The following is a 24,566-nucleotide window of genomic DNA, read 5'->3' on the forward strand; positions in this document are numbered from 1 at the left end:
CCACAAGACAATGAATATAATTTTTTTTGTCGAAAGTTATATTTTTTTTACCATTTTACATTATTTTTGCCTCCCTAAGCATAATCTGTAAAGACAGTGTTGCTACACTTTTTTCTTTTAAATTCACATATATATGGATGTGAATTATACTATGTAAATGGGTCAAATTTAATGTTACAAATTTAAGCTAATTTTTATCAAGACTCTCTTTTATTAAATTTATAAATAATAGACCTAAATGTATATAAATTTTAATCATTTAATCCTTTTATAAATATCTTTAATTGGTAGATATTTTATTTTTAAATTTTATTCTGATAAAAGACACTTTGAGAAAACTTGTTTCTATAGCCAATATTAATAAAATTTTCAATTATAATAAAGATTGGTTAATTTCACTCCTGTATAAACTGAGGAGGGAGTATTGATGTGTTAATATATACTTTTTTTTTTCTGTGTTATAAAGAACTTGTTGATATATATTAGTCTGAGAGGTAAGAATCTTCAATGAGAGGTGTCATGATAAGCATTATAATTAACAGAGACTGTCATGTATATAAAAAAATCTTAAAACAATATTACTTTATTGATAAAAAATAAAAATAAAATTAAAAAAGTGTCATTGAAAATTATTTGAACAGTTACATTTATAAAAATATAATTTAGAAATATTTTATCACATTACAATTTTTTTTTTCTCTCAACATGCAAACGAAGATAAAGAAAGAAGACAAGAAATTATGCTGGAGACCAGATCGATGATGTGGGCCACATGAACGAATTTATAGAGAAAAGTGAAGCAATAACAGCAACTCGCTCAAGAGTTTATCTATTAAATAAGTATATAATTTTTTAAGTAAGATATATATACATATATAGACTTCACATTCTTTATAAACAAAAAGTTACTAAAGCAATGGGATAATTTTAAATTTATTTATAAAATAATTATTTTATTTTTAAATAACTTTCATTTTGATGTTTTAAAAGTTATTTGTCATATTTATGAAGTTTTGGTTTTTTTATTCTTATGTCATTTTTTCGTGTTTATTAACTACTATCTAAATAACAATAAAATTGTTGTATTTAGGTATAGTTTATTAAAAAAAAAAACTTTAAAAAGTATCTGTGTGGACTTATTTATTTATTTATTTATATCACTCAATAATCATTAATTTTCAGTTTTTATTTTGTACTAAATCAAACACGGGTGAAAGAGAGAGTTGGTGTGAATGCTTATTGAAATCGATCGAATTTAAGAATCATAATCGTATCTAAATTAAGCAACTGTGTAAAATATCTATTAAAATTATTTACATGGAAATAATGATATGTAAAATATGTATTAAATTGTGGTTATAATTATAATTTTTAAAGTTTACTTCATGTTGTAATATTAAAAATTGAAAACTCTTATCATTTATCATTGTCCTCTAACATTCTCATGTTTCAACTTTTGAGCCATAGACACAGATACATCACTCTCTCTCTCTCTCACACATACACAGAGAATGGTTTTGTGTTGTGGGCTCCCATTCCCATTCCCAACAGGTTAAGCCTCACGGACACCATCATCATCACAACGCCACCTTCTCTCTCTTCCTTCTTTCTCTTCAGATTCAAATTTCTTATTACATTATATATATAATGAGAATTTCTTATATATTTAAATAATACATATACACAGACACAATAGTATCTGTGTTTACGTTAATGTAATATAATATAATCCAATTATGAATTAATATTTTCATGGTTGCATGTAAAGAGTCACCTATAATCTGAAATTAATGAACCTAACTTTGTTTCTATTCAACTTAAGTAAATACATATTTTATGTAGAAAGGTAGTACACGTACTCAGATGTAATTAATAGTTTCTATATAAATATTAATTTTCTTACAAAAAATTATCACCAAATTATAATTTATTTTTTATTTATAAAAAGGAAGAACCGCGGGGAAACAAGAAAACAATTAACTAATGAATAAAACAATATGAGAAACATGTATAAGCCACAGGGTGCAAGCATAGAATATTTACCGTATTTGATAACAAGATTCCAACTCATAAATATCTTCATAAAATACATGTTTAATTATATTATCACGTGGAGCAATTTGTTAGCCACAGGGTGCAAGCATAGAGCATCTGTCATTTATTTATTTATTTAAAGATCTAAACTTTTACCATATTTAGCCATGTGGAGAAGTTAAATGATTAGTGCATGCTATAACATAAATATCTAAACGAACTGCTGAGATGACACTTTAACTAACATAAATTAACTATGATGTATATTTAGTAAAAAAAAAGGTAATTGATATTTTAACGAGAGAAAAGCTAGTAGTTAAATATGTGAAATTTAAGAAGGTTTTCCAATAACATTAGCAGTGTAGGAAATGGCAGGGTGAAGAAGCAAAGCTTCGTGAAGGAACAAAATATATATAGATAGTTGTATATGAGATTGAAATGAATAAACGGTTGGTAAAAAGTTGACTTTTAAGTGTAATAATCTTATAAGATGAAGTTTTCATGTACATTTATATATATTATATATTATTATGAAATGATTTAATTTGTAATAATAGTGAAATAAGAAAAGGAAGGTGGTTTAATTTGACTTGGTAGATTAACAGTGTTAGTTTGATGAGTAGATAGTAGGTACTGGTTTTGCTAGCTAATGGGTATTGGTATATATGGTGAACGAAAGCGAGAGACAGAGAAAGTGGTCCAGCTTAGTCTATGGCTGACTGACACCCTCAGCAGCCGTGTTGATAAGGAGAGAAATCAGATTCAATTAATTTTAACATATTCACTCCCAAACTATTCCTTATTCTCTCTTCTCTTTCACATTTCTCCAACATTTCTCCTCTCACCGCAATTCACATGTACGTCAAACAACCATTTTTCATTTCTTCTCATCTATATGCGTGTACCTTTTCTTGTCTCAAATCGTGAAATTAAATCAATTTATTGTCTTTTAACTTCTTCCTTGTTATGCCACTTTGTTTTGCAGTGCCTGCGTCACCGCTGCTTCAAAACTTTTGAGCTAGCTTGTACTTTCGGAATTTGCGAGGTTGCTTGTTTAGGACACTTCAAAATTCTCTTCGGTTTCAAACATGATGTCTGGTGAAGCAATAACTGTCCCTTCCAACCTCAGAGATTCCTCGGTTCAAGTTCACGACCCAATCTCAAACCCTAATCCTAACCCTAATCCAAACTCTTCGGTTAAGAGAAAAAGAAGCCTACCCGGAACACCAGGCAAGTTATTATCCAAGTCCTTCTCTTATGTCAATCAATCAATCAATCTCCGTCTTTGTCTTGTATATGTTATTTTTTTCTTATATAATTCACAAAAATTATATTAATTAATTCTGGATTAGTAAATTAATGGACCAATATAGCAGATCCGAATGCCGAAGTGATTGCTCTGTCGCCAAAGTCGCTGATGGCCACGAACCGGTTCATATGCGAAGTGTGCAACAAGGGTTTTCAGAGAGACCAGAACCTGCAGCTGCATCGGCGAGGGCACAATCTGCCGTGGAAGCTGCGGCAAAGATCAAAGGAAGAGGTGAGGAAGAAGGTGTACGTGTGTCCCGAGAAGAGTTGCGTGCACCATGACCCTTGCAGAGCCTTGGGAGACCTCACTGGGATAAAGAAACACTTCAGCAGAAAGCACGGTGAGAAGAAGTGGAAGTGCGAAAAGTGCTCCAAGAAATACGCTGTTCAATCTGACTGGAAAGCCCATAACAAGATTTGTGGGACTAGACAGTACAAATGTGACTGTGGCACAATATTCTCCAGGTATCTACTATCACTGTTAACACATGCTTCATCATATCAACCTCATTCTATTAATTACTTCATGTATGTCTCCACTTGATTTGATGCATGTTTAATTATTATATGATAATCTCATCAGTTCATCTATTTATGAGATGAAATAATTCTTGAATTTAATATGGCCAATTCTTGAATTTAATGTATGTTGGGACGTTTATTAAATGCAATTAATGTTTTGAGCTGAGAAGTGGAGAATGTTGAGGAATGATGTAAATGGTGTAGGGAATTAATTATTGTAGTTGTTTGACAAATCAGGAAGGACAGCTTTGTAACGCATAGAGCCTTTTGTGACGCTATGGTGGAACAAAGTGGGAGACTTCCGGCAATTTTATCAAACCTCGGAAACGATATTTTGATGAACGCGCAAGGCCCGAGATTAATGCCTCAGGGACTACAACTACACGGGTTTCATTCAGAGTTTGGTGGGCCAGGTTCAGAATCATACATGGGAAATTTTGCTGATGCTGAGCATGTTGAACATAAGCTAAGGTTGCCGATATGGCTAGACCAGACAAATCTTCAACTCAACCATCCTCTTGGCGTTGTTCCAGGCAATTCAAGTGTATTCTCAACCGGAACAACTTTGCCGGAAACAAACAACATGTTCGGGATATCGTCGTCACAGGCACAGTGGACAAATTACCGATACCCCGAAGCATCTTTTAGAAGTGCCAGTGTTTCTGTGCCTCATGGACTGAAGCTAGAGCAAGAAGAAAACAAAGGGGAGTTGTCGCATAGCGTGAGCTCTTTGTACCCAAGTCACATGGAATCTATCAGGATGGGTGGTAATTCACCTTTCGACAACTCTAACTTTGGCCTGTTAGACCCGAACATGTCAAGCACGTCAACCAACAATGTGGTCGAAATTCAGAAGATATTCAAGCAAGGAAACGAGGCTGAAAACTTCAGTCTCATGGTGAGTTCCCAGGCAAGAAGCAACATGGAAAGTGGGTTCTCCTTGAGTTGCAGGAAGAGTTTGGAGCATATGGTGATGCCTGGCATCGAAGAGTGGGAAAGTGGAGAAGCAGAAATAATGGAGAAGCAAGTACATTCAAGTTCAAACACTGAAACGAAAGATTTCATGGGTGTGGGAGATGGGTCAGTGATGAACCTGCAAAGGCAGTTCCTTGGACACTACTGATGGAGTTGGGTTGATTGCATGATGATGATGATTTCGAGCATTAGAGTTTAGAATGAACAGAAGATATGTACCTCAAAGTGACGATAACAAGGAGCTGATACCGACCAGCGAGTGATTGGGTGGGCATGCACAGTGAACAGGGAGCTATCACGTGATGAAATCGATATCATAAAGGCATCCCGTGAAGGATGTGGGGGCCATTGCGTTTTCGAACAGACAATATATATTCTCTCTATTCTATGCTACCTAGCTTCTTCTATTGTATATTCTAAGTAACAATTTCATTTCCCTCTTTCTCTTTAAGTTTCATACATTCTGCATATCCTACCGAGTAATGCTGTGTACTATAGGGCAAACAATAATAAGTAGACACACGTACACACACACTCTTTTTCCTCCCTCAATGTTATCTTGCTCAAACACTACCACTTTCAACTCTCTTTTTACTTTAAAACCAATCTTACAAAATCTTTTATGGTCATCAAATTTCTATTTTACAGGTTTTGGAAACAGTTGCGATATAATATGTGTATAAAATAACGAACACTGTTACGATTTTTTTACCACTACAGTGTTTTAAAAATAAAACACAGGTCTTGTTACGTGTTTTTACGACGATGCAACTTTAGCAGCTACAGCATCTGTTGTCCATGACCTACTTTTTATTTGTTTTCTGTGACCTTTGGGAGGCTGTGAACTACTTCCCCCCTCAAATAAAATACTCACAAAGAGGCAAAAGCTTTCTTTCCAGCTATTTCATTTTTGTTGTTTTTCACACACAAATATATTATCTGATGTACAAAAGCGTGACCACTGATTCAACTATTAAACGAAGTCATGTGTACACTACTTTTCGTATTTAAGCAGGACCATATATATATATATATATATATATATATATATATATATATATATATATATATATATATATATATATATATATATATATTAAAATTGTGGTCACATATTATTACAATAAAAGTTAAATTTGAAAGAAACGTATGTTTCTTAATTAATAAACTAATTAGTCAAGATTATGATGATATATGCATGCAAAACTTTGTAAAGAAACAAAATGTAACAATTAAAGCTTTTTGGTTGCAATTCTTGTAATTTATTTAAAGCTATTATAAATATAGCAAATATATCTATTATGGAAATTAGACCACAATTTTAGACCTATAGAGTAAAATTTTATTTTCAAGGACTTGAACATGAGATAAAGAAAATTTTGTATGACCGTCATCTCCTTCATTTGATGATTTAAGAGGGGAGACGATTCTGATACACTTTCATTTTCCCAAAGCTCTCCATGACAAAGTTTTTCACGTAATCTCTGACATTTCAACCAGTAATAGAATTTGCTTACCTTATTGATTTTTCTTTTCTTGTTTTGTTTTTTTCGTAGACAATACTTGATCTGAATAATAACCAGTCAATTATGTATATCTGAAAGGTATACATAATTTCGAGTAAATAAAACTCTTCTAAAAAAGAAAATTAAAAAAATAAACTTAGGTAAGTAGCTTATAGATAACATATTATGAATAGTCAAGTTTAATTTAGAGAATATATTATTGAGTGTCAACTTTATTAGCATTTGATTTGATTCGAAAGAGAATCGCCAAGTCATAAAATATTATGACCTAAACATAAAATAAATACATTTCTGTTTTCGGTTTGTTTTCTGGAATAGTTTAACTATTCTATTGTTGAAATTCTTTTAAAACATTATTACTTACAAGAAATTCCTTTTTATGATCGTTAATTTCTTGAAAGCTTTCTTATAACTATTATATCATTGTTAATTTCTTGAAAACTTTCATATGACTATTATATCTTTAAAAGATGAATGGTGAGAATAAAATGTAATGTGTGTAAATTCTTTTTTATTATCGTTAATTTCTTGAAAGCTTTTATAGAATTATTATATCATCGTTAATTTCTTGAAAGCTTTCATATGATTATTATACTTTTAAAAGATGAATGGTGAGAATAGAATGTAATGTGTGTAAATTCCTTTTTATCATTGTTAATTTCTTGAAAACTTTCATATGACTATTATATCTTTAAAAGATGAACGGTGAAAATAGAATGTAATGTGTGTAAATTCTTTTTTATCATCGTTAATTTCTTGAAAGCTTTCATATGACTATTATATCTTTAAAAGATGAATGGTGAGAATAGAATAGAATGTAATGTAATGTGTGTGTGAATAGAATGTAGGTTGATAAGTCCTAAATGATTCGGAGTCAACTCTTGTTTCATAAATACGAAGTTGATTTTTTTTGCACGTCTTCAAGTTTATGTAGAGTGATAATTCTCTTTAAAAACATTTTTTTATGTCTTCAAGAACATGAAGCGAGTCCTTATCCTAATGGTGTCTCATTATTATAAATGCATGGTGGATAAATTGTATCACAGATTGCAAATGAAACAAGGACAAAAGATAATATAAAAATAGTATACATATACCTATAAGATGAATAAAACTATAATTCAACAATTAATTAATCTTCCTCAGTACTTTATTGCCCTTTATTCCATGAATATATATGTGGTTGCATCAATGACTATAAATGTCTAGTACAATAATTAATTTTATTAGAGTTTGCAGACAAAATGAGGGTACGTGGTTTCTTGAAAATGTTTGTCCACTTGTCATATTTCATATTTTCTGCTCATCTCTCAATCTCCAATTTAAGAAATATAATTTCAATTAAAAAGTTCAAAATGTGGTTCTTGAATAATGGATCATTATAACCGATTCCAATTTTGTTCAGTGATAAGTTTGACTTAAAGCTTTAAAACTATTTTTTATTTATATATCACATTATTTAATATTTTTTTTATAATGCTATAATGGATTAGAGGAATTCATGGTTCTATTTCATAGGTTTCACAATTTTTTTTGAATTAACTTTTTATTTATTTTTGTTCTAACCACAATTCCAAATTTTGATTGACATAAGACACTACAAAAATTACGTATTTTAGAAGGGGGGGTTTTACCGAGGGTTTTGAAAACCTTGGATAATCTCTAGAGGCGATTTCCAGACTATCATTCATTTCCACTCAATGCTCAATAAAAACAAATGTTAACACCACCACTACCAAATTTATACACATTATGTATCATTCTGAATCTATTTTTAGAAGAACATGTAAAAAAAATTCAAAATATCTCAGTTTGAAAATGGATTCCTAACAAAAATGTGAACGAATGGCTTCAACATTTTTACCTCTAAGCCTAAAAAGTGAGCATGTATCCACATTATCATGAGAAGAATAACTAATTCCACTAGGTTTGTACAATTTTTGCAATTAAACATAAAATAGAAAAAAAAACCTTTAGAAACAAATTAATATAAACAAAATCACTACAACAAAAAAAATTAAAAAAATAAATAATTATTAAAATTATAAAAAAAATAACCACAAAAAATATTAAATTACGGACAAGCTTTTATCAATAAAAACAAAATTTACCAATAAAACATAATTTACTGATATTTTATCGACATGTTTTAGAATTTTAATTAGTGATAAATATTTTTCAATAATGAATCTATGGATAGAATGTTTTAGTAAATAATAATATTTATTATTGATGAAAATATCCATTAATAATGGTTATGTCAATAATATTTATTGATAATTTATAATGTTTATTATCGAAGCATATTTTTGTTTGTAAATTTTGTTGATAAAATGAATGTTAAAATTGTTGTTTTTGGTTTTAACAATGTTGTTGATAAATCCATTAATAACTAAGTTTTTTAAATATTATTAGTAAATTCATTGGTAGTTGATTGTTTTGATGATTTATCGATAATTCACTTCTTATAAAATTTGTTCGTAAATTCATAAAAAAATGTATTTTTTATAAAGTTAGTTCATGTTACTAAATTTATTGATAAAATGGACACTATATTTTTTAATTAAATTTGATAAAATATTTGTATAAATTAATTAGAAATGAGTGAGAAGAAGATAAAAAGGAGGAGAAGGAGGAGGTACTAGCAATAGTCACGGAGATGACAACAACTGTAATGGCGATGACAACAGTGAAGTAGTGACGCGCCAACGACAAAGGAGAAGAAGAAGAAGGAGGAGGAAGAACCAAAAGTTCTATTGATGACAAATTGAGCAATGATAGTACACACTAGTGATAACAATAGTGGAAAATATGGATAAGGAGGAAGAAGAGAAAAAGAAGAAGAAAAGAGAAAAAAGAATAAGAAAGAATGAAAATATTAAATCGTGATATGTATACTAAATTTTGATGATTATTGACTAACTTTAGATTTATGTAATTTCATTATTTTTTGTAGTTATTATAGTCTTAAAATAAATTTATATATTATAGAAAACAATAACAAAAAATGAGGTGGTGATGGATGATAAAAACATGTTCACTTCTGTGGAGGGGCACAATTGAGAGAAGAAAACAATGTGACGTGAAATGATAACGGTCAAGTTGAGATAATGGTGAGAGTGAGTTGCTTGGTTTTTTTATGTGTCACATAGGTTTTCTTTTCATAAAAAGTCTTGGAGGGAACAATAATGATAATGTATGGGTAGAACTTGATATAGAAATAATGGATGAAAGGTGGTGCATCCATGGCTGATGGTTTAGAGGTCAATTCACAGAACCGTTTGGATATTATTTAAAGGAGACATATCTTTTACTTGCTTTTCGGGTTGTTACACAGCTATATGCGTGCATCATATATATGAAATCATTTTTCAAAATTACTCATATTTTTCATATCCTCTTATATACAAATATTTTTAATAATATTTTATTTTAAAGTATGTAACTCAACCTAAATATAATACTTTATCATTGAAAAAATTACTATATGATTAAAAATATAGATAGATCGAGTAATTTGCTTCAATAAGGAGAAAATGGTTATATGGAACTAAGGGGCATTGTGCATAGAAAGTTTAATCAGCTTTAATTTCACTTTTTTAAATAACATAATAATTACTATAATGTTGTATTATTTATCAAAAGTATTAGATATGTTTTTTATTTTCAAATTATTTTTGCAAGTTGGTTTCATTCTTAAATTACAATATATATATATATATATATATATATATATATATATATATATATATATATATATATATATATATATATATATATGTGTGTGTGTGTGTGTGTATATATATATACATACATATATATATATATATATATATATATATATATATATATATTTATTGTATTTTATAGAAATTATGTATAATATGCTTTTTAATATTTATTGTTGCATTATAATTTATAGTGAAACTTTGTTTTGTCATATGATAAAATATATGATAAACATCCAAGTGCCACTATTTAAAAATTTGTTTTACATTATTTTATATTTAGTTTAGAAGAAACACATAATTTTTTTAAAATAGTTTAATAGCAAAAAATATATTTAACGTTATATTATATCACCTAATGGTAACTAATCAATTTATCTAAGTAAATTAGAATTGAAAAATAGAAATCGCGGTTATATATATATATATATATATATATATATATATATATATATATATATATATATATATATATATATATATATATATATATATATATATATATATATATATATATATATATATATATATATATATATATATATATATAGAGAGAGAGAGAGAGAGAGAGAGAGAGAGAGAGAGAGAGAGAGAGAGAGAGAGAGAGAGAGAGAGAGAGAGAGAGATACTGTGCTGATATTTTTTTAATATGTTAAATCTTTCTTTGCGTAGTTCAATTAAGATAATTTTATTAAAGAGTTAATAGTTGAAATAAAATTTGTAAGCTTCCTGAATAATTTATGTATTTTTATTTTAAAACAAATTCCTTCTAAGACATGTTCAATAATTTAAAGGTTGTGTATATATAATTAATTTTGAAGTGCCAAACTTATTCATAAAAAAAGGATGAAATATAAATTAATATTAGAGTATTTTTCAATAATTGTTATAGTTATTAATCTAATATTTTAGAGAGATGAAATAAGGAAGATATTAGAGTTAGCAAACATAAGAATTTGTTTTGGCTACTAAGAAAAAGCAGACAAACATAAGAAGAAAAAGACAAAGCTTAGAAGTAAGAAAGTAGTATGGCACTCGTTTTATTTGAACAAATACATAGCAGTTAGTTCTTCAATTGGTTGGTATATTCAGACACATCACCTTCCTATATACCCAGAAACCTCAAAAAGACAACACCAAGAACAAGAGCCACCACCCAACTTCCTCTTATACCAATTCTCATACCTCCAGAGGTCACAGTGGGAACAACCTGCGTTGACGATGCAGACGATTCTTCGGAGGACGGCGGCTTCACCTTCGCCGGTTCAGGGGCCCTCGCCGTCTCAGTAACCGGCGCCGGCGGCAGAGTTGGTGCAGCAACGATTGTCTTTTTCTTAGTGGGGAAAAACTCGGAAGGAAGAAGCACCTTACCTACCTTATAAACAGCAAGATGCTTATCCATGTATACGATCCCATTGATGGTGGTGTTAACTTGTCCCGTGGAGATGTTAACGCTGCCCCCGTAACTTATCACGTCGAGCTCCACCTTCCCGGGCTTGTTTCCGGCGAGGGTTCGAACGGGGTTGGTGAGGGTGTCGAAGCTGGCGCTGGAGATGAAGTCCGGGAGGACGTGGAACTGAACGAGCTTCAGTTTCTGGCCGTCGGAGAGCGTGTTGAGGAAGCCCGGTGGGAGCTCCGAGAAGGCGCCGTCTTCGGGTGCGAGAATGGTTAAGCCACCGGATTTTATGGTTATGAGTTGGGAGTTGAGTTGGTTGATCAGTTGCGTGGTTTTCATGAGGCGGAGGAAGATGTTGAAGGAGTTCGTTTGTGTTAGAATTGATGCTATGTCGGTGGCGCCGGGATTGTTGTCGGTGGGAGGCGGCTGGGGTAGGGTGGGAGTCAAGGGTTTTGTTGGGGCGGCGGCCGGCGCGGTGGTGGGAGATAGAGCTGTTAGAGCGGTTGCATGCAAGAGGAGAAAGAGAAGTGCAATGGGAAAAGGAGAGTGTTTTGTCATTTTGGAAAAATTAAGGTTGTGGGGGTGTTAGTTGGGTGGCTCTAATGATGAGTGTATGTTTGGTTTTTTGATGTGTTGGAGAGATGAAAGGAAGGGGATATATATATATATTGAGGATTTTTGTGAGTTGTATTGTTGTGTTGGGATATAATTAAGGTGTTGGATCATTTGAGATGAACAAGACGTGAGAGTTGGATGCATGTGTATGGTTTATGTTGGAAGAGATTAAGGTAAGGTGTCATTGAGGATTGAAACAAGGGAGCACTTTTCTATTTGTTTTGTTTTGGTTGAGAAGGCCAATAAATTATATGGGAGTTAATTAGATGCGTATATTGCTTCTAATTTAGAAAGCTTTATAAAAATCTAAACAACCCTTTTATTTAGTTCTTGTAGTGAAGAAAATCCAGAGTTTATTTGGTCTCTTTATCCTCGTGTAATCTTAACAAATGTGTCTAAATATCATTATTTACAATTAAGATAAATGTGGAATGATAAAACAAAGTTGAAAATACAAGTACATACAAATAATGTTTAGGTATTTTTTAAGATGTTATTGTATATTTTTAGTTACGTGTTAGTTTTAAATGATAAATTATTATATCTAAAAAAAGAAATTATACATTGAATATTTCACAAGAAATGATTGACTAACTTAATTTATTGACACAACTATGAGCCTTAATATCAAACTTTAGATCTCATAAATATCAAAGATTGATTAATGTTGGAAGTCCACTTAATTTAGAGTACAAACCTTACTTTACAAGCCGGTTTTGTGGGGTTGAGTAGAATTAAATCCACTTCTTAATATGGTATCAGAGTTAGGTTAGAGTCTATCTTAGCGATATTTGTTGTTTGTTGACATATTACTTCATCCGTTATCGGGTTGTTATCCACTAGTACAGTAAGGGGAAATGACATCGGTTAATTTTGCTTTTAGGCATCGTTTATGCAACTGAGGCATATACGGACGAGGTAAAAAGGGTAGGCTTTATGCCTCGGTTCTAAATCGGGTTAAAATGAGATAGGATTATGCCTCGGTTCTTAGATAACCGAGGCCATAGCGTGTTTTTTTTTATTTTTTCGGTATGCATTTGGATTATCTCCTTGTTTCACCCTAAGAAGGATTTCTGACTGAGTTAGACAAACATTGCAGTCCCTGAAATAATCTGATGTATTTTCTCCCTCTTCGTTGCATTGAAGAGAAGGAATACTTCTTGGATTTGCCAAGAGTCTTCTTGCCACCACTTCTCTCTCTTCGTTGCATAGTCCAAGCAAAAGGGTTATTGAATTTTCCTTCCCTTTCACAGAACCAAATCTCAGAAGATCAATAAGAAGTAGCACCAATGCTCTACTATTTCTTATCTCTACCAATCCCTCAAAGCAACCAAGGAGTGAAGCAAGCACTGCAAGTGCATCATCTGTTATGCCAGCCTTGTCATCCATCAGCAATTCTACCAGCACAACAACTACACCAGCCTTAACAAAATCACTCCCAAAATAACACAGAAAAAAAGTAACTTTTTAGCTTTTGTAAGAATCAAAGGCTTTTGGGTTTTGATGCAATGAGCATTGCGGAGGTTGTTATCACCAACTCTGAGAACGATTTGGGGAAGAAGGAAGGCTTCTGCAAGGCCAAACCAGAACAGACAGAAGAAAAGATGAAGGTTGATGCCTCCCCTTCTCGTAGAAACGCCACCGCTGCAGGACATCCTCGCCCCGACTTCGCCACGGCCTCGTCGCCACCTCTTCGTGCCTCGCCAACGCCATCGCTGCAGGACACCCTCGCCGCGACCTCGCCACGACCTCGCTGCCACCTTGCCGCCACCTCACCGCAGTCTCACTACGGTCTCACTGTGACCTCGCCGCCACCTCGCTGCAACCTCGCCGCCACCTCACTACGACCTCGCTAATCATCTCCATCTTCTCTGTCAACCACAACCACCGTGAGCGCCTCCACAGAAACCAACCGAGAATCGCGCTCTGAGTATCTATTCAGCAAGCCACCATGACCAATGCTCTTCCGGTGCGTCACCATTCATCATCTCCATCCACCATCGTCGTCGCTGCCAAGGAACTCCGTTCAACTCTTAGATCGGCGAACCTCCCATCATCTCCAAGGCACCATCTTCTCTGCTCGCCAAACACCTTAGATCGGCGAGCCTCCCATCATCGCCGCCGTTGTACTCGTCTCCACCATCGCGCCTCCCCTCTGCTTTCGACGCTGGCCACCATCGTCATCTCGCCGGAGCGCAAGCTGCTGCAATGGAGGAAAGAACCTCCTCGCGCCGTGGCTGTCAAGTGGGAGAAGGGAGATTGCTCTCTTTGTTTCTGCTAGAGGAAAGAAAACCGCATAAAAGCTTCGTGTAAAAGCTTCGTTTTAGAAATGAACAGTAGGGTAGATCAGAGTAGGCCAGGTGCGAGTGAAAAAGAGGAGATTTGACCGAGGTAATATGCCTCGGTTCCACCTTTAACCGAGGTAATAGGCCAAAACACAGTTTTGCAGAGGCGTAGGTGACTTTTTGGTAGAGTATTAGGCATTGGTTGTATTTTGAACCGAGGTAATATGTGCTATACGCTTCGGTTCTCACTGAACCGAGGCATATAAGTTCGTCAAAACTACAAAATTGCCACCGCTTTCTGATAGGCTTCGGTTTTCCTTAGACAAAAGTCTATTGGACGAGTTAAAAAGCATAATTTTTACTAGTGATCGGACCACCTATTATCGGGTCGCTATCGAACCACTCATTACGCTCGAGATATATATACCTCGACGTGAGAGGAGTGTTAGAAGTTCCACATCGACTAGAGATAAAGTCAATTTAGAGTATATAAAAGGGTGCAAACCTCACTTTACAAGTTGATTTGGGATTGATTTAGGCTTACAGTCTATTTCTTAAAAATTAGAAAATTAAATTATATTATATTAAAATACATTAAATGATTTTGTGAAAAATATTTCTTATATGGTAACAAGAATCATACTAAAGTAGTAGATATTATGTCTAAGTATAACTTAACTTTTTATGAAAACAAGAAAAAAAATGTTACAACAACATCTAGGAAGTATAATATGATTTTCTATTTCCAAAGTCTGTCAAGTGATATATGTAGGGTGAATCATTTATCATCTTAGGTATTGTTTACTTTGAAGTCTAAGGTTCTATCACAATTTTATCTACAAAAAACATCTCGTATGGTAAAAAGATGAACAATTATTTAAATTTATCATATATTTCAACTTCTAAAAGACGTGAGACTATTGAATGTAATAAAAAAATCTTTTTTACATAAAAAAGATTAAACACATTGAAGTTAATTGTTGTTTTATTTGAAAAGAAATACCATATATGAAAATATTTATTAACTCAAGTAATTAATTAACAAATATTTTTATTAAATTTTTAAGGAACCTATAATTAATTCTATTTGTAATATGTTTAATAAATACTTATGTGCATTAGCTTAAAAAGAATCTTAGATATTGTTAAAATATCATTAAATATTATTAATTATAATATTATATATTAATTTTAAATGTGAGGGATTTATGTCCATCTCTTTATATTTTTTTATTTATAAAATCTTATATCTTCAACATATATTAAGGAATCATCCTATTATTTTTTTTAACAAATATAATTGTGGTTTGTTTTGTGGATTGTCTCATGTGTCACGGACAGTATAAGGATTTTTTCTTTATGACTGTCCTCGTGCACTGGATCGCAGTATGTAACTCTGAATAAAATATGAAATTCAGATGTGGTAATTTTGTGCAAAGAAAGAAAGGAAACAAATAGAGGTTGCAGTGGAGCCCTCATACATGTTGGAAACAAATAACTATTCTATAAATTGGGCACGCAATAATTTGACACTATGGGCCATTACAATGAAATGGAGATACAGTTTATAAAATACATAAAATTCAATGATTCATACATAAAGTAAACGACACATTTTTTTATTAGATAGATCAGAATATCTTTGTTTAATAACAATATAATTAAATTTTAAGTTATGATAAATGTAAGTGTTTTTAATTAAATTTTAATTTTAATTTATTTTATCAAGTACTTAATTAAAATTTTTGTATTTTTTTGTTGATTCATTTTTACGGGAATATGACTCTTATTTTTCATTATCATCTTACTTACTTTTGACTACATAAATTTATTAAGAAATGTGAAATTAAATTGTTAATATAAAAGTGATATTATAATTCATTAATGTAAAATAACAAATGTTTAATTGAAAACATGTTGAATAATAAAAATAGTGTTGTCTTAAAAAAAACATACAAATCTCATTATCTAATATATTTTTAATGTATACAAGTTAATGAAAAGATTGAAAATAGTAAAACAATACTCAATTGAAAAATATAAAAAAAAAATAAGTATTCAATCGGCAAAATTTTTAATAAAAATTAATAAAAAATATTTAAATTTATTAAGACTTAAAATCTAATTAAACCTTTGATAATATTTCTTTTATTATCTAAAAAAGTATGTTTTTATCTGTTAAAAAATATTTAGCACTTGAATAGATTTGGAAGAGAGTGATTAACGGGATTTGAGAGGATTTGAAGATAAATTTTTATGGATTTGGAGATAAGTAAGGGATTTGAGAGAATTTGAAGATAAATTTTTATGGATTTGGAGATAAGTAAGAGTGAATTTGGAAGTAAAGTTTGTGAGAATTAGTGTAGGATTTGATTAACGTGACAGATTAAAAAAATTTATTTCCAAATTCATTCTTATCTACCTCCAAATTCACTCAAATAAATAATAACAAAAATTAAATTATCTGAAATCGCCTCCATCAATCTATTGAAATGATCGAGGCATTTAAAATAAACACTAAGAGTAATTTTCTGTATTTAAGAATCAATTTAAAATTTTATGACAACTGTCAGTGGTCATGATAGGATTGTTGATTTGGGTAAGCATGGTAAAAAATAAAACATATGTTGGACTACATTAATTTTGCTGCAACTTTAAGTGAATAGATTTTAATTCATCAATATTAAGTTTACCACTTCTAATTCCGAGATTAAAGTCTAAATCTAATCAAATTTAAGTTAAACATCCAACACACTTATAAAATCTAATCAATATCTTTGTTTAATAACAATATAACATGAGAGCCGAACGAGTAAAGAGAAAGAAGTACCTTCAAAATCGAATACATGTTTCACCACGGAGTGAGTACAAAAAAAGAAAAATAAAAATGAAAAAGAAGAAAATAATCGAAAAGTGCTACAAAAAGTTCACGATTCCCCTTGAATCCAACCAATGACAAAAAAGCAGGTGGAAATTAAGAAAGCACGACAACATCGGAGCCCAAGTAACGTGGTTGGCGTAGGTGTCACGGTGACAGTGAGAATACTGCTGCTGCTGCAACTGCAAGGGAGAACCAGATTTTGAGTTTCAAATTGGTAGCAGCAGAGTGGGAATCAGCAGAAGCAGGACCATCTGTAGATGTCTTAGCAGAAGAAGCCTTAGCCTTTGCAGGTGCAGGAGCAGGTGGTGGAGGCTTGGGAACGAAGAAGTCCCTGGGAAGAAGAACCTTGTCCACTTGATAAATGGCAAGCTGGTGATCGGAGTACACACTTCCACCGACTGTGGTGTTAACAACGCCGGTTGTCAAGTTCACTTGGTTCCCGGAACTTGTGATGTTCAACGCCAACCTATCAGGGTCATCACCGGCCTGTGTTCTGACGGGGTTGCTCAGAGTGTCGAAGTTTGAGATGGAAACGAACGTGGGCAGGACGTGGAATTGGATGAGCTCGTTCTTCTGTTGGTCGTTGAGGGAGTTGAGGAAGCCAGGTTTGAGGCTTTGGAAGGAATTGTCGTTTGGTGCAAACAGTGTTAAGCCGTTGTTTGAGTTGAGGAGCTGGGCGTTGATCTGGGTTGAGACCTGCGTTGTGGTGAGAAGACGGATTAGGGTGGTGAAGCCTCCTGCCTTTTTGAGGATTCTGATGATGTCTGTGGGGGCTGAGGATGGTGATGGTGCTGGGGTTTGAGCTGAAACGGTGGTGGTGTAGCAGAGAAGCATTAGAAGTGAGAGAGAGAGGAGATGGTGTTTCTTCATCTTCGTTTTCATCATCATCATGATCACCATCTTTTGTGTTATGAGAATGAGTGAGTGAGATTTGAATGTGTGAATGGAAGAGTGGTCCTTGGTGTGGGAGTGAGGGAAGGAGTGTGGAATTTATTGAGGTGTTCATAAGGATGAGGTTAAAATTAGGTGGAATGTTTGGTTAGCATTTAGCAAAGCTTTGGTGTTAGATTATAAGGTTGGACATTATTGAAAGGTGGTGTGTGTGTGTCAATGGAGAGGCTATTAGCCACTTGGATTTTGCTTGGAAATGCAGGAAAAACAGTAGAATCTCAAGTGGGGTGTGGGGGCAAAAAAAGATGGCCATGATTGCTTTGCGTTGGCTTGTAAGTTGGAAATTCTTCTGAAACAGGTAAGAGAATCAAAGTGTTTGCTGATATCTTAAGGAACAAGTCCCTAATTTATTTATTTATTTATTTATTTATTTTTCCAGTTTTAGCAAGTTTGATGATGAATTGGGTTGGGTGAGTTTGATGCATTGCTACTTGCTCGGTGTTCAATGCCTGTGGGTCATTGCGTTATTTGTTTTAGCTCATGAAATTTTCTCCTTGTCCTATGCATACAAAGAAGGAAATGGTAGTTATTTTACCCCTTCTCTCTGCAACTTTTTCTTTTATTACAACATATGATCAAGTGTGGATACTTTGACATCATGGCCATCGGCCCATAAACCAATGAGACAAAGTTTAATGAGGTTTGAAAGGTTGAAAACTTATGTTAAAATTAGCAACTGCTATTTGCTTTGATACCTAAAACTAACACCACCAACACTCATTTTGACTTCATCTCTTCACCATTCCACTATGGAAATTTAAGTCGCCAGTGGTTATTTGATTAAGATACTGATAGGTTTAAAGTTACATCTTTAATCATTTATAAAATATAAATCATCTTGGTCAGACGTCAGCAAACTGTGCTTAAAGGCTTGATTTGAGTTGACACCAATTTCAATCTTATGTTCTTGAAGAACAATAGTGAAGAGAGAGAGAAAAAAAACAAGTAAATTTTAGCAGTTTTCATTATGAATGATTTATGAGATAGAAATAATGTATCTCTGCAGAGCAAATCATATCTCATTATATAGGAACAGGAAATTATCTGAATCCCACTTTGCTAGAGAGATGAAAGAGGGATCACTCTTGAGCTGCACTCCATTTTAATTGGAAAAGGGGATTCACATATGATTGCGAGTCTCAGAAATTTAAGTGTTAGCGTAACTGCACCAAGTACAAAGATGAAAACTTATAACTTTTTACAGAGCAGAGAACCTCTTTTTTTTTTTGAGGAATCAAACCAGAAAACATAAGTTTTAACGAACAGAGTTTTTGTCATCTGACATGCCTGCTTCACTTGCTTAATGCTTACACCATGAATTACTTAAAAGAAAGAAAGTACTCCATCAATTCAATTGGTGGGCAAAAAGTGTGGTCCCAGACAATTAGATAAAAAATTTAACTCTTCTGAGATGTTTTTCTATTAAATAAAATCATCTGAAACTAAAATGAGCTTCTTGTTGAAATTTTACATAATGTTTCGTGTTTCGGTATAATTGTTGGGACCGAGACGCGAACCTGATGAACGACGTCTTCACCTTCTCGCATGCAGTTATTTTTATATTTTTCACTTGCACAGGGTTCTTCGGGGAGAATGGAGTGGTACCTGCGAAGGCACTCCAACACTCAAGTCAGAAAAAAGAATGACAGAACCTTATTGGTTCAATAATCAAATTAATATTTTCTCTCTCTTTTCTCAATTATCAAAAACGTATCTCTTTCCTTTAGGTTTTTCGTATTTAACCTAGAAGTAAGATGAATCGTTTACCTAAAAATCCGGTTAGTTGGACAATCCAGTCACTTGATCGTGATCCTCGTCTTTGATACTTGGTTGGTTAGTTCCGTAACTTGCGCTATCATGGTTAGACATTTGTAACCGCTTCTTCCTTAGTTTATCCGGGTTAATTGACCCGTCTGAATAAAACTGACCGAGCGTCTGTTGACTCTTAGCTTGATTGGGTTAATTTGACCTGGTCGTTTGGTTTAAGTAACGGACGATCGCTATTAAGACGATCGATATTAGGGGCGGCATTGATGAGCGTATGGTATGACCATTATCTCGCTGACATTATCTTCTATGATATCGCGATCGTTCTGTCTAGGAGGTTGACGATCGTTCGAAAGTGATCGTTTGACTATTCGTTAATATCTGGCATGTTTACTATTGCTAGCGGTCCGGATAAAAGCGATCGTTCAGTCGGTAGTTCGGTTTATTATTAACAATCGCTCGACTCAGATATTCTATCATACATTTCGGATATAATGTTTTGGATGTTTCTAATCAACGAGTATTTATCAAAGACACTCTACTCAAATCCATAATCTAACTAATTGAAGATTATAGTAAAATTTCAAATTTGTAATAAATATCATCAATTATCATCTTATTTTTAGCTATATTTATAAATATTGAGTTCGACTTAATATTACTAAAATTGTAATAAGATCCATTATCTTAATAATAGAACTTACTAATAAACTTAATTAAACACTATCTTTAAGGTTAATTAAAACTACGATTACCCGACTTTCCTGTTTTCGTGGATAACCGTCCATTGATGCGAGATCGTACAGTCATATAATAGCCAACAAAATTTGAGTGCTCCATGGAAAACGAGACCATGTTTCAGATTTTCAGTTTCTCTCATCAAACGCAGCTAAGGCACTGTCGCATTACACAAGCCTGCTACAGATGTTTTCTATCAAATCTTTCACACTTGTTTGAATATTGATATTAGATGAGTAAAGACAAATAAGACAATTTTATTTTTATTAATTTTTTCAATATTATATTTAAACTATTTATTATTATAACAAAAAATATCCTTAATCAATTATAGTCTTTGTTTTAGAATAAACCCTTTTAAAAATTTCACTACATAATCTTCCTACTGATTTCATGCCATGATTCGTTATGCTTTTTGTGTCTTTCTTTCTTTCTTTACTTCATATCCATAATCAATTATAGTTTTTCTTTCTTTTCTTTTTTTACTTCAATTTTGAATTATACAAACACCATCTACCAAGAGTCTTTATGGAAAAACTTCACATTTATTCTTCTTCTCATTTGATTTTTTATGAGAGAACTCACATTACACAAAAATTTAATAATAACTATTATATATATATATATATATATATATATATATATATATATATATATATATATATATATATATATATATTCGTAACAGTTAAGGGAAAATAAAGAATTTGATGAATATAAAAAAAATTTGACCAGTTGGAAGAGAAAATGAAAACTTGTATAATAAAAGAAGAGTAATTAAAATTTAAAAACTAAGAAAAGGGAAAATAATTTTTTTAAGTTTACCTTATAAACTAAGGATTTATATGATTAAATGTTTAAAATTGATAACCAAACATTTTTATCTAACAAAAATCAACAATAAACAAAAAGTTAAAATGCAATGAAAATTATCAAATATATATTCTAAAAAAATAATTTAATAAAATTAATGTTTACATGAGAAAATCACACCAGAAAAAAAAATGTATAATTAAAATTATAATAAAAGAATATATTAAAGATCTAAGTAAACTTGATAAACACTGAATAAGTTAAACAATTAGTAAAAACAATTAATAATTGTGTAATAGAGGAGAATAGAAACAAAATAAAAAAGAAAAAAACAAAAAGAACATTAAAAATGAGTTATTTAGGATGACCAACAAATATATAAATATTTTTTTTTCATGTTTAATTTAAGAAATCAGATATTATTCTGAAATAAGAAAAATTAAAGAAGAAAAAAATGACAAGTATTGTTGGCTGGCAGGCACTTGCTTCTTTAATGAAGTGACATTTAAGTCAATGAAATGCAATTTAAAATTCATCCTTTTATGTTAGTTTGTTTTCATATCCAACCTACTTTTTTAAATGCCAGTTTAAAATTTTATGAATAATCAAGCAGTATAATAAATTTTTTTATAAGGTGAAACTAATAAAAAATAAGATAAATGATAAGAATATAATTAAAAAATAATATTATTTTAAACTTTAAAAATTACAGTTAAATACAAAAATACTTATAAGGAAAATGGAAACAAATGAATACAAAGAACTGAAGTATTCAATTGGTATGAAAACGAGAGAAAAAATATATCTCTTTTTATCTTATTTTATTATTTTAATTTCTTATATTTTAATTAGTTTTGTTACAGCTTAAAAAAAGTTCAAGAGAAATAGTAAAAATTATGTTAATAGTGTTTTCATCTATGTAAAATTGAATATCATTGATTTTTGTCCCTGCATTTGGTAATTGTCCAAATTTCCATTAGAATTGTTATTTGTCATGTAGATCCATCCATGTATATTAACATTGTAGTGGTCTGAATCAAATTAAAATTAAACGTGTATTTTAAAAAATATTTTGAAGTAATTAAACATATATTGTAGTTTTAGGTTCATATAAGATTCATATTGTTAAATTTAATTTAATTTAAAGAAAAATAATATGATTCTATTTTAATAAAAATTAGTACTAAATTAAATATGATGTGAGAAGCGATTGTGAAGGCCAAGTTGTTGAAATGCATGCTATGGCCAAGTGTCCTGCAATCTGCGTGGCTTTCGTTTCATGGTCCCACGACGTCGTTTTTTAATTTAATTAGGTGATAAAGTGAGTATGAACCCTAATAATAATATTTATGGTGGGCGTGCTGCTTAAGAAATACTCATCCATGGTGCTTGCAAATTAATCTCTTTCATACTCGCTCATAAATTCAACAGATTCAGAAAAAATAAATAATAAATAAATAAAGATAAGGAAGAGATCATTGTCATTTAGGTGGTAGATGAATGAAATTGAAGTAAGTGATCAACCGTTGAGTTCTGCTAGTATGAATTTTTCATTCTGAAATTTTAAATTCCACATCAATTATTAATTGTTTATTTTTATAGAATGTCAAATTTTGAATATCTTTATTTTACTTTTACCTTTACTTGAAATATTGATTCTATTTAATATACATATATAACCGAAGTTGTTAGTGTTTACTTTTAAATCTTAATTAATACTAAGTTAATTTATTTTAATAGAAAATAAGTAGTGTGTTTACTTTTAATTTTACACAAATTTAATTTCATTAGCCAGGTTGAAGTTGACTTAGAGTTGACCAAAGTAATGGAAAAGAATATGAATAAAACAACAATATTTGAGGTTGTTTTGAGAAACTAAAAAACCAATGTATAAATAGAGTGTAAGGTTTGTTCGTTGAAATTCGTTGTTTATGGGTTTTATTTTATTGGGATAAATTGAGAAGATTATAGAGAATTGATTGAACTTCTAATATAAAATATTAAGGTTTAATGTTTATGGGTTTTATTTTATTTTATACCAATTAACTTTTTTATTTTTACGAAACTTTCAATTTATAGTTAAATTCTTAAAAGATAAGAAAAAATTGTCATGGAATTTTGTTGTGTTTTGGTTTCATATATGAAATTATCTGGTTTTGTTCCATAAAGTCTTGAGTGGATAGTAAGTAGTAGACAAATATACCAATGCTTTTTTTTTCTTCCAACCACATGATGGCGATGGTGGTACCATTTGGGATGTTTAGTTCAATCCCACTAATCAATTAAATGGTTAAGAAACTTTTATTTATCATTTTTTTATAGTGATTTCATGTATGCATATTATTTTTTTTTATAAATTCTATATTTTCACAATTATTTTTTATATTAACATAGTAAAATTTGTTAAAAAATAATCTTAAATCTAATTAAATCCTACCAAATCAATTTTATGATAAGATTTGTATTCATTTATATATTTTAAATTAATTTTATTTTTTAATATAATTTATGTAAGTTTTTAAAATATTAGACATGTGCTTTTTCAAAAGAAAGAAAACGAGAAGTACACAAAATGAAAAAAGAAAAAAGAACAGTAGGTTATCATGCTTCATTTAAACTAAATAAGTTTGTAATGGTTGAACTTAAATTTTTAGAAAAATAGAATCTTATTCATATATATATAATTATATAATTATGGTAATAGAACTTAGATAAGTGTTTTTGTGTTTAAATTTTTTTTCTATGAAAGGTTTCATCTTATAAAGCATTTTAAGATCATCCACACTATTGGTCATAAAACCTTTAGAAATATTCTCAATCAAACTACATCCACCAAATTACCATGGATAGTGAGGAAGAAAAAACAATTAAAACAATACATTTTTTTAGCATTTATCGTCTTCCAAATGATCCAAAAATATTTATAAAACATAATGTTCTTCACATCCACCAAATGTGATCTACAACTATTGACAAAAAAGTTAGCACCCTTTGTGCTTAAATTATTAACCACAATATTCCACTTAT

General features: G+C 31.1%; 3 protein-coding genes across 4 annotated transcripts; 1 reads left to right on the forward strand and 2 right to left on the reverse strand.

The window, feature by feature from the left end:
- Positions 1–2,721: 2,721 nt before the first annotated feature.
- Positions 2,722–5,388, forward strand: LOC108334427 (zinc finger protein JACKDAW). 2 transcript variants are annotated; one of them, XM_017570266.2, is made up of 4 exons: positions 2,722–2,891; positions 3,020–3,264; positions 3,408–3,807; positions 4,102–5,388. In XM_017570266.2, the coding sequence occupies exons 2-4, from the start codon at positions 3,123–3,125 to the stop codon at positions 4,985–4,987; spliced, it is 1,428 nt and encodes a 475-aa protein (XP_017425755.1). In that variant the 5' UTR covers positions 2,722–2,891; positions 3,020–3,122; the 3' UTR covers positions 4,988–5,388. The 2 variants fall into 2 exon arrangements, with proteins under 2 accessions (XP_017425755.1, XP_017425756.1); XM_017570267.2 differs by having other exon boundaries at positions 2,723–2,891; positions 3,411–3,807.
- Positions 5,389–11,102: 5,714 nt separating this feature from the next.
- Positions 11,103–12,170, reverse strand: LOC108333549 (fasciclin-like arabinogalactan protein 11). The gene has a single exon (XM_017569013.2). The coding sequence runs from the start codon at positions 12,045–12,047 to the stop codon at positions 11,199–11,201; it is 849 nt and encodes a 282-aa protein (XP_017424502.1). The 5' UTR covers positions 12,048–12,170; the 3' UTR covers positions 11,103–11,198.
- Positions 12,171–17,202: 5,032 nt separating this feature from the next.
- Positions 17,203–18,393, reverse strand: LOC108333245 (fasciclin-like arabinogalactan protein 12). The gene has a single exon (XM_017568633.2). The coding sequence runs from the start codon at positions 18,168–18,170 to the stop codon at positions 17,415–17,417; it is 756 nt and encodes a 251-aa protein (XP_017424122.1). The 5' UTR covers positions 18,171–18,393; the 3' UTR covers positions 17,203–17,414.
- Positions 18,394–24,566: the final 6,173 nt, after the last annotated feature.

The sequence above is a fragment of the Vigna angularis genome, chromosome 11, assembly GCF_016808095.1.
Source record: "Vigna angularis cultivar LongXiaoDou No.4 chromosome 11, ASM1680809v1, whole genome shotgun sequence".
NCBI classification, from domain to species: Eukaryota; Viridiplantae; Streptophyta; class Magnoliopsida; order Fabales; family Fabaceae; genus Vigna; species Vigna angularis.

Bases quoted from the DNA above. Each gene is read 5' to 3' on its own strand.
- LOC108334427 (XM_017570266.2), top strand. From the start codon at position 3,123: ATGATGTCTGGTGAAGCAATAACTGTCCCTTCCAACCTCAGAGATTCC. The intron at 3,265-3,407 runs GCAAGTTATTAT...GGACCAATATAG, and splicing joins AAGCCTACCCGGAACACCAG to CAGATCCGAATGCCGAAGTG. The intron at 3,808-4,101 runs GTATCTACTATC...TTGACAAATCAG, and splicing joins TGTGGCACAATATTCTCCAG to GAAGGACAGCTTTGTAACGC.
- LOC108333549 (XM_017569013.2), bottom strand. From the start codon at position 12,047: ATGACAAAACACTCTCCTTTTCCCATTGCACTTCTCTTTCTCCTCTTG.
- LOC108333245 (XM_017568633.2), bottom strand. From the start codon at position 18,170: ATGGTGATCATGATGATGATGAAAACGAAGATGAAGAAACACCATCTC.